This window comes from Fibroporia radiculosa (genome assembly GCF_000313525.1).
Source record: "Fibroporia radiculosa TFFH 294 genomic supercontigs, scaffold7958, whole genome shotgun sequence".
Lineage (NCBI taxonomy): Eukaryota > Fungi > Basidiomycota > Agaricomycetes > Polyporales > Fibroporiaceae > Fibroporia > Fibroporia radiculosa.
Window position 1 is genome coordinate 1757 of NW_012132930.1, and position 10740 is coordinate 12496.

The 10740-nt window shown below is 50.3% G+C and overlaps 3 protein-coding genes across 3 annotated transcripts; 2 read left to right on the forward strand and 1 right to left on the reverse strand.

Moving 5' to 3' along the window:
• Positions 1 to 4414: 4414 nt before the first annotated feature.
• Positions 4415 to 6476, reverse strand: FIBRA_09069 (uncharacterized protein; the record flags this gene model as incomplete). Its single annotated transcript, XM_012321402.1, has 6 exons — positions 4415 to 4831; positions 4889 to 5165; positions 5219 to 5606; positions 5661 to 6251; positions 6307 to 6328; positions 6381 to 6476. The coding sequence occupies 6 exons, from the start codon at positions 6474 to 6476 to the stop codon at positions 4415 to 4417; spliced, it is 1791 nt and encodes a 596-aa protein (XP_012176792.1).
• Positions 6477 to 6993: 517 nt separating this feature from the next.
• FIBRA_09070 (uncharacterized protein) lies at positions 6994 to 7549 on the forward strand (the record flags this gene model as incomplete). The annotated part of the gene is made up of 5 exons (XM_012321403.1): positions 6994 to 7009; positions 7070 to 7169; positions 7226 to 7343; positions 7402 to 7485; positions 7541 to 7549. The coding sequence occupies 5 exons, from the start codon at positions 6994 to 6996 to the stop codon at positions 7547 to 7549; spliced, it is 327 nt and encodes a 108-aa protein (XP_012176793.1).
• Positions 7550 to 8244: 695 nt separating this feature from the next.
• On the forward strand, positions 8245 to 9785 carry FIBRA_09071 (uncharacterized protein; the record flags this gene model as incomplete). The annotated part of the gene is made up of 5 exons (XM_012321404.1): positions 8245 to 8488; positions 8547 to 8889; positions 8939 to 9089; positions 9465 to 9719; positions 9768 to 9785. The coding sequence occupies 5 exons, from the start codon at positions 8245 to 8247 to the stop codon at positions 9783 to 9785; spliced, it is 1011 nt and encodes a 336-aa protein (XP_012176794.1).
• Between the last annotated feature and the right edge of the window lie 955 nt (positions 9786 to 10740).

Here is a 10740-nt window from a genome sequence, read left to right on the forward strand (position 1 = left end):
TATGGAAGCTAATTGCTGGATGCGAGGCGGAAATCCCAAGAACACCTGTTCAATCCGAATCCTGCCAGATCAGTTTGTCATTCCCTCAAAGATCAGCTCTATGAACGAATGAAAGGTCTCGTTGAAGCCAGCCCACTTCGCTACCGCATCTTCAAGATTGCGACGGACAGACCTGTGCTCCAGGAGACCCTTGATAGTGTGGCAGAGGATCAACACCTAGCTGATACACAAACACTGTTTGAGGCATTCAAAGATTTATCTTCGACTGAGCGACCCGGCATTGTTTTTGAAATATCCGACGACGGTAAGCGGCTGCATGGTGTTATTGGCCCGACTGATTCATGGAACACAGTCCGATGGGGTATTGAGCGAAAGCATGAGGGAGATAAAAGCACTGCGAAGCTTCGGAAGCTTTACGAAGGCGAGAATGAGATATACTTACTTTTATATACATTTACGATATTGAGCTTAGATCAAGAACATGATGCTGCAATGGCCCGTACAACTCTTGCCCCTTCTTCAGCTGCAGCAATGCCGGCATTTTAGAACGAGCAAAAGAAACGACCAGTCCTTAATGATCGTCCATATGATCAGTTTAGTCCTCCCATTGGCCTCTTTCATCCTGTCTTTAATTCTTTCCATGCTGCGATGAACAATCCAGAGCGCTTTCATGCCGACTAAGGGACATATACCTCTATCAAAGCCCTCTTTACAGCCTCCGCTGGTCTTTACAACACCAAAGACGAGCGGATTGTAGCGATCGACAAGCCTTTGTCTGCTCTCCTCGGGCGCAAATTCAGTATCGTGCATGAACCAGGTGTCCAAAGTGACGGGGTGATACTACAATCATGTAGCGATTCGACGGCATATGTGGCTATACGAGAGATCAAGAATGAAATGGGAACGGCCAACGCGGATTCCTACAAACAGTGTAGTCTTTCTTATCGAGAATACTGGGCGCAAGAATCTCATAAGTAGGACAAGTGCGTATCTATGCAGAGCTAATTGATACCTCCACTAGAAAATGCCTTGAGAGCTAGGTGCTACTTGGTGGCGACGCTTTAACCGAGGCCGAACTGCTCTATGCGTCGCGACTCTTTGCTGCCTTGAAGACCGCCATTTCCTCCTTCGAAACGTACTATCAATCTCTCGAATCAAGTCTCTCAAAGCCACTTCTGCCCGCGTCGACATTTGACCCCTTTCCATTTATGCAAGAATTTAACTCGACGACGTTCACGTATCTGGCACGCCTTGCACCAGATTATCCCTGCAAACTCCTATACAAGGCGAAGCTTGATCACTCTGATCATCTCGTGGTCGTGAAGTTTGTGTTAGGATATAATACACAGGCTCACCGTATCCTGGCTGATCGTCTAATGGCACCATTTCTGCACTATGCTGATACAGAGAACCCGCAATCACCACTGTATGGCGGACGATACATGATCGTGGTGGACTTTATTGATCAAGGGCTGCCGAAGAGTTCCCTCTCTAAACACTAATTTGAAGACGCCAGCAAAGCGATCGAGTTGCTGCATTCGTGCGATCTTGTGTTCGGAGACCTTCGGGAACCCAACGTTTTGACCAAGGATGATGCTGCGATGATTATAGACTTTGATTGGTGCGGAAAAGCAAGGGAAGCGCGCTATCCTGTCTCACTGAACGAATATCCTGCCCTTAATGGGCCAACGGGTGTAAAGCCAGATTCTATAATGTTGAAGGAGCATGATTTGTTCATGTTGGAGAAGCTGCGACCCTGGTAATTGTAGAAACACTCGATGTAGCGTTTAATTGATGATTATTGGCCTGTATCTCCCGACGCTGCATGCGGTATATAGACAAATAGAATGCGATATATACGGAGTCTGACACGAGACACGCTGTACGACATTCGAGATGCGCCTTGAAATGCCAATTTCAGAGGTATCGAAGCGCACATACTACGTTGGCTGCACATCTAATAAAGTGTCGAGTGAGCAAGGTTTAGTTGCAAGGAACGAAAGCGAATGAAGATCAGAACAAGGCAAGGCACACGGATGTGCATGCGGAAGCCGGACGTTGATCAACCCTCTTCCCGAAGGCAGCCATATTCGTCAAGAGAAATAGACTGCCCTCCGAAGGGTCATATGGCCCCGGCAAATTGTCATCTTGTGTACGCATAGGACATAATCACTCACCAGCACGATAATCCTGTAATCAGCCTCCACGAAAGCTAATGTAGGGAATACTTGATTTGGAATACAATCTGGCTCACTCATCCTCATCTCCGTCAGTGAGCTCGTCTCCCTCACGCAGTCCACCGTGTCTATGATAGCCAGGCTTTCGCGCCCATGATCGTCCATCGGTGTATGGCTCTATACGGAAGGGGAATAAGAGAGTATATATCGGACTGGAGGAAAGGGTGTTATTGGCTATCGGTGGTTCGCACAACGGCACCACTCACTACCCGTCTTTCCCGACATTGAAGAATAACTGAAGATTTTTCCATTTTCTTCCAAGGTTGTCACAGGACTTCACTTAATGCCTAATGTTGAAATGCTCACCCGATATCATATGAGTTTTCGAACATCTATGTTCGAGTTTGTTAGAGCATTTCGGTATGTATATTGTTGTCACATACACATACCTCGCCACGTTGAGAGGCCATCTTACGATACTGCTCGTGATCGGTCGCTTCCACGGACGTCTCGCCGCGCGCAATACTCCAGACATGCCACGCAGTCATGATCGAGACAGCGATACATAAGACAACTGAGAGGATATACGTCACAATGAACGCTATTTCTGGAGAGTAGTGTGACCATTTGTTCTGCAAGTGGTGAATAATCAGAGGTAATGAAGACGCGATATGTTGAGAAAACCAAGATAGAGGTACCAAGGGAAGTTATTGGCACAGCCAGAAATAACGTACGCGTTTCGTCTCAGTTTGTGATGCGGCGATGCCAGATGGAATAAACGTTGACTTACACTAGCCCAACCGATTGCAGCGAGAAACCGGCCCCAGCCGAACGCTGCATAACAGAACGTCGACACAACAAGGTAGACGCTAGTGCCGGAATAAGACATGAGCATGTGGTTGGAGAATAGCAAAAAGACACTCACAGGAATAAGACAAAATGTCGTTCGTTGTGCAAGCCGACGCATTGGTTTATCCCTGTTGATCATCATAAACGACGATGAGTGACACCGGTATAAAGTAGACATACACTGGATAGACACAAGTCACACATCTGCGAAGCTCATGATAGATAACAAGAACGTACTGGACAATGATGATCATACTTCAACACGCAACGATTGCATATACGGCAATGGTGGGACCTCTCCGTGCACCGCATACCTCAGCACCTCTTATGTAAACCCCAGATCAGCTCGCGTGCTCACCTCTGGCCGCACCGCCTGGCACCTCCGGCAACGCATGACGGTTGCCTTCGTGATGTGGACGTCGTCGGACCACCGCACGCCCGTCAACGCTCTGTACTTCGCGCTGCGCCGTTTTCCCGCCCACATCAGCCCCGACCCCGGCGAACGTGGCGGGTCCTCAACAAAGCCTGGGGAGACTGTACAGACCCAGTAGTAGTGCATGAGCAAGTTGAACGCGATGAGTGCGCAGATTGGTGTCGTCAGCCATGGCAATGGGAGCGAGGGACGCACGACTTCGACTAAAGGAAGGTGGTCAGTTGTTGTTGCATGATGATGCGGGCCGTTCCCGAGCCCACTCGTTCCAACCTACAAAAACAGATCGCGCCACCTGAGAGGAGAACTACACCCAATGTCACAAATACGGGGCCCGCAGCGCCAGTGAGTTTGTCCCCAGCACGTTCAAGGCACCTGAAGCATTGGAAGACCTGTTTCGCGCAAATCATATGCAGCAAAAGCTCTCAGATTTATGGGTTAATAAGCAGTCAGCCCAGAATTTTCTAAGCAGAGGCTCGGGTCAAGAATTGCCTGTTGCTGCTATGAAGCAGAGACGGAGAGAGAAAGCAGAAATTGAATTGGAGCGCGCACGACATCATGCGGTAGTGACGTTTAGTCGGAGGGAAATAAGCGCTCTAGAGCTACACATTACGAATGTCTTTTACATTTCCGAGCAGACGCGGCTCTGACCTACAGCAAAATATTCAAAAATACGAATACATATGTGCGTGACGACCCGCCTCCGCTCCTGACGAACCGAGGCAAGCTGGGAATGTGCGCGCAGGATCGGGACGGGGTAAAGACGACGAGGAAAAGTTACACACAGCAACGAGCCGAACAGCGACAAATTTCGAACCGAAGATCAGAGCAGCCACGAAACAAACCGGCGAAAGGACAGAACGAAGTGGGGAAAAGTCGCGAGATAGTCGGACATCTACAAAGAGCAATGACCGACCCAAAACATGAAGCAACAAAGAGGAGAATGCAGCATACACCATCACCTCCCCTTGCCTGGAGTAGTTGCCCTCCGCGGCGTTCCTGGAGGTTTACGGGGTGTTGGTGGTGGAACCCCCGTTAGCCGCCTCTCCGCCACACCACTTGAAGCGTCCGTAGCGCGCTGCACCTCTCTGACAGCTCGTCTGGCCGCATCGCCGACCTTATTATGCGGCCGTGTGGCATCGATGCGAGACAGCGCACGCAGCAAGTCCTGTGGATCCGTTGTTGGCGGTGGCCGTGAAAGACTCGGAGGGAGGTATGACGACAAGGCACCGGAGCTAGAGGGGAGCGTCGATGATGCCGGTTGAGAGCGGCTTGCGAGAGACACGTTCAACAACGAGAATCGGCGATTGAGATCGGCCTCCGCCATGCGAGTTGTCTCAAGAGCGGAGTTAGTGAGTGCATGAAGACGGTCCATCTGCGAGGCACGCGAATAAGCGACATGCAAACCAGACCGATATTGAACTAAACGTACCGTATGCTCCAGGTCATCTAGACGTATACGAAGAGGATCCTTGTCATCCGCTCCAGAGCTAACTACTTTCCGCGCCAAGTCGACACCCTCGCCGCCTCGGAACTGTTCCGACAGCACACGCTCATCCACATCCCACTTGTCGATTTCATCAGGAGAAGCACGTTGCTTGCCTTTAGCCTTCGCGGATTCGTGCTTGTCAAGGTCAGCTAAAACTTCGGCTCGATATGCATTGTAGTGATGCACCACTTCCATCCACGCATCCTCCTCCGCCTTCGATCTGTAGCATCCTCGCTCAACAAACATTTCTCAGTGTAGAACCAGAAGACGTACCGTTGAATGTGCGCATTAAACTTGATCTCTCGCGCTCGATTTTTCACGTTTTGCTCGTTCTCCCGCTTAGATCCCACGACATCAGGCTCGTCGTCTATCACATAAATATTGGTATCAATCTGCTTTTCCGCAAGCATCTTGATCACCCTCTCCTGTGTTCGCTTTAACACCTGGAGTCCCTCCGACGACAGTGGTGGATCCTTTCCGGACTGTTGTGGCTCCCGTTTTCTAGAGGAAGATGCCTGCTGCGACTGCAACTCCCCTGAGTGCTCGTTCATGGCTCGGTGCGAACACCAGATCAACAACTGGCGAACGCGCGCTGGTTCTGGTAGATCAGCATCAATATGTTTGTGGAAGCTGGAGTCGGATACCGAAGTGTGAGGCTGGGCTATAGACAATAAGCATTGTTAGAAGGAAAACAAAAGAAGCCATAGTATCTTACATATGATGCCCGTAGCTTCATAGCTAGAGCTGATGCGTTTTCCCCGACTGAGAGAGCTCTTCCGCCTATGGGTGGGTGCATCCCCGCGCATGAATCTATTTCGCTCAATCTGTGGAGTCTCCTGCAGAGGAACCGGTATAGACGCGTCGTGTATCCTTTGTTGTGATGGAGGCGCCAGCGGTCTACTCGATTTAGGGAGAATCGGGAAGTCGGAATGGAGCGCTCCCAGCGAGCTCCCAGCAGCTTGTGACTTGCGGCGCAGCGTGTCTGCCTCAGACTGCATGAGCCGCATATCCTCCTCCATCTCCGGATCAGCTCGCGTGCTATCCATAACCTCTCTGCTCTTGCCCTTCGCCGGTTGACGTGGCGCCGCGGTGCTTCCATCGGCTTTGAACTTCTTCGATGGCTGTCTAGACGAATCCAAGGGCTGGGAGCGCTGTGATTGACTGGATGGAGGACGGGACGAAGCTCGCGGTTGGGATTGGGATTGGGACAGTGTCACAGGTAGGGTATCGCTGCCCTGCGAGCTGCGTCGACGCGATGGCGGAGCGCGGACAATAACCAGACCACCAGGTTGTTCCTCTCCGTTGACTGCATAGCGCGATGTCAGCACATAAACGCGTCCTAGACGCGAACGAAAACGTACGCTTGCGCTTACTGCTCTTTAGCTGTAGCAGAGGTCAAGCAAACATGAAGTCACAGCATAAACCACGTACATACCTCTTTCTTTGACTTCTTTGCTGCATTTCCGAGTGGATTCGCGTCTTCAAGTCCTTTCCGTTTCGATGTGGATGGCTGGGAATTAGCGGGTATCATCTGGACTTCCACTGTGGCTTGAGCGTAAGTTGGCATTCATATATCTGATAAAGCGACCCCCAAGATGAGCAGCCAGGTAGTGTGATCGTCGTAGCAGGAATTGAGCACGACGGGAGGCGCGTTCGCCGACGCGCGCGCGATAGAGACGGCGCAGAGGCAAACCGGACAAGCGGAGTTTCAACTGTTCTCCCACACTCTGTGCATTCAACAAGCTTGTATTCCCACGGCCCGGACCCACGTTATCTGCGCTTCCCGGAGACGTCGGCCGGGCGCGGCCTTCAGTCGTCAGATCGGTGTCGGCGGTCCGAGGTTGAAACGGACCTCGCGGACAGATTCGGCGCCCGTTGATTGGTCGACGTAGACCACCGGGAAAAACCGGTCCCTCTTGCCTTTAAAACTAAAATTTGGACGCACCGCAAGCGTCATCACCACTTTGCTCTCGAGCACATCCTTTGGGTTACGTTCGCCTCGCTGTATATCTATTCCCTGCCCTATTTCACGACTCTAGACACTAGAAATGCCTTACGCGCCAGGTTCGTAGCTGCTCCATAGTCAATTGGTGAAGCGACAAGAGCTGAATGTACGTGTTCCAGGTGACACTGCTAAGGGTGCCGGTCTTTTCAAGACGCGGTGCGCACAATGCCACACTGTTGGTGCGGGTGAGCCCAACAAGGTTGGCCCCAACTTGCATGGGTACGTCGCCGCTGTCTTCATCTGACGATTGTGGGGCTGACGATCTCATGGATCAGCCTCTTTGGGCGCAAGACCGGTCAGGTCGAGGGCTTCTCGTACACTGCTGCCAACGTGAACAAGGGTGTTGTTTGGCAGGAGGACACGCTTTTCGAGTATCTTGAGAATCCCAAAAAGGTAGTGGTCATTTGCTACGTCACAGTGTTCACAGTATTTTTGACACTTTATGTTGTAGTACATTCCTGGTACGAAGATGGCTTTTGCTGGTCTCAAGAAGGACAAGGATCGCAACGACCTCATTACTTGGTTGAAGGAGTCGGTGCGTGGATTTGTCACTTGTAGTGTTGAACGGCCACTTATTTTTTCTGTCCTAGACCGCATGAGCACGCCGTTCCACGCAATAGACAATTTACTATGTACCGCTTATAATACTCCGGTTACATTGGTCATAGTGCATCTAGACGACCACCGTATTGGACGTTGCTTCCACCCCACCTCATCTTCTATCATGGATCATAATACCATTCTCGTTGATACATGAGTAATCGGCTGCACTGCTCAATGCCTGAGTGTGGAATTGTGTCCACGTATATGCTTTCGAATGATTCTGAAGCTGGCATATTTCGGAACTCACATTGTTCGTCTTCCCTAGCATGCACTTGGGTGTCGAGTTTCGCTCAGTGAGTATACGCGGGGTTGCGTGACGTCATCGGGCCCTGCGTATGAAATAGTCACGTGCTGAGAGTACCCCCATGGATATGAGATATGGAGTAACCACTGACAGTGACGATCAAAACGAGTCACTGCTATCAAACGTGTATAAGTACTACGTAAAGTATGTCTGAATTTCGTGAGGTCCAATGCGCAATATGTATATGGAGCTTGAAGCTCGAAGCTTGTAGTATGAGGAGTTTACATAGGAAAAGACATGTTGATCTCTTCTCTTCTCTCTAGTCCTGACCATTTCAAACATGAACTACAGTACGCGAAGTTCCTCCGCTTGCAGCCATTTGATTCACACATTATTTATAGAACCAATCAGACTGCAGTGTTGGAGGCCCTGCGTGACGCTGTCTAGATGAACCCTGACGCTCTTCTGGATTCAGGGGTCGTCAATGTTGCTGGCGGAACTCATGAATGCAAGTACCTCGGTCTGCGTGCCCATCGCATGTCTTTCCCAAAGTTGGGTCTCGCCCTCGAACCCTATCTGCTCATTCGGCAGGAATATGTTGATGCATGGCAGTATTTGGTCGGCGAGTTCCAGCCTGACCTGGCTGTGAAGGATCTTAGAGGTGTATCGATTATCGGACAGCCAGGAATCGGTAAGTGAAATTCATGTTATATCACTTGTATCGTGACGGACAGATCGAATCTTCAAAGGGAAATCATTCTTGTTGGTCTATTTGTTTATAGAACGCATGAAGGCTGGTTTGCCGGCGGCTTTTCAGCTGCGCGATCCCCATTCTTTTCTAATCGATGAGCACAGCGTCACCGCATCATCAAGTGTCAATTCAACCTGTCTCAATGAATACCCTCATATCTGGTGTCTATCAGATTCTAATACATATACTACGATACCTGCATCGGCCTTCTTCGATGGCACGTTCCACGTAATCCAGGCTGCTTCTCCTCTTGAAGCTCGCTGGAGAGGATGGACCAAGGGATATCTGGCGATGAAATACTATATGAACGTTTGGGAGAGGAATGAACCTGCCGCGCTTGCGTATATTCTTTGCTGCTTTCAGGCGCACAATTTAGTTGACTATGAATAGACGCTGTTTGTGGGGGCAGCACGCAGTCCGAGACTTTCTCGACCTTGCCTCTAAATGGGGTCCATCACCTCGCGATCTGGTTCGAGCCTCCACAGACCCATCCGTTGAAGACATTGTTCTCGCATCCATCGAGCGTGCTGCACAAACATTTGTACGTCAGGCCCCTGTTCTCCTGTGTTGTGGATACGCCCAGCGGCGGATGTGCACCGATGTGTACCTGAATCATTCATGCCTGCAGCTACTGAAGTCTCCACAGAAATATACAAAGCTGTATTTTCCAGGACCGCAATTCACCAGGTCATACGCCTCGAGCGATTTTCTCATCATGCTGCCTCACGTGGCATTGCTAGTGCTTTGCTTGAACGTTTTGTGCACGAGTCGATGATGAATGGGAGCTCACTTTTCGCATGGTTTACCGAGTCTACAATATCGCCTGCCTGGAAACTTGACATCCGTCCCTCCATCATTTTATTATCGTCCGTGGATTGGAAACTATCCTGGTATTGACGCTGTTCTCTGCACGAAGGATGGCGTGTATGGAATTCAGCCGGCCCTTAGTTCGGAGCATTCGTCAGCCGAGAAGGGACTAGTGAGGCTAGAAAGCGAGCTACCTGCAGAGCATAGGCGCAGGGAGAAGACAAGGTTTGTGATCATTGGTCATGGAAGTTGGGAAAGAGGATATGCGGCTGCAAAAGACCAACGAAGGAGATTGTTGGTCGCGTGGGGGAATGTCACGATTGGATACTTCATTCCTCTTAGACTGCGAGGGCATGATATTGTGGTATGTCATATTGCTACGCTCTTCACGCTTAATTGATCGTTTGATCAGAGTTCACCTGAGGACTGAAAGGCTGGTCGCGGACCTGAGTATCGGGGTCGAGTCCAGTCTAACGCCCTGACTCTATTGAGGTACCGTCGCCTGTCTCGTTGAGCAACCTATTGGCCGCAGACATTGCCAGTCAAGGATAGTCAGTCAGGCAATGAGTTGAAACTATAGCAAATTCTATCGGGATACGCGGACCACAGGCGATGCTAGTGAGGCTTGCCCAAACGTCGTCAAGCATCAATTATGGCGTTTTGGGGCGTCGCGCACTAGATCAATGTCGCCCTCTTCGCCGCAGTCACATATATCGGGTACAATTGCTGGAAGACTCTTTTTCAGGTCTTGGAATGACTCCGGACGCGATGCAGGCCAGCATATGTGGAATTGATGAAGGATCGAAATTCAGATCCGTTGCCAAATATTCAATTCACAATAGCTATTTCTCTCTCACCTTCGCTAGTTCTTCCTACGTTCGCTCGAAGACGCGCGGAGCGACGTTCGGCGCGAAAACGACAACTTGGATGAATGCGAGGAAGCAGACTCAGACAATGTGGCTACTCGCGCACATGAGCTTACAGTTGGACTTGCTTACAGTTGGACTTGGGATAGGATAAATGTATGAATAAATGTGAAGTAGTAACGATCTATGTATAAGGGAAGGTGCGGTGTGCGCCTTGGATTAACGACGAAAGAACGGATCGTCAGTGGCTGCTAGACTGGAGATAGGTCGCTCTTCATCTCCATCGCGTATCACATCGTTTTCATCACGACAGGATGTCCTTGGGCGCTTTGAGGAAGAGGTGGTTGTCCCAAAGGACTCGTCGGCCGTCCGTTTAAGCGAAGTTGTCAGCCCAAATGCTTCCTCTTTGACGTAATTGTAGTTGCGCTGCAATTGGTCAGGCACTTTATCTATTAACAGCCATTTAGGCTGTTGGAAAAGACGTCGTAGCAGCTCGGCCATGGCAGTGTGGTTTTGTAG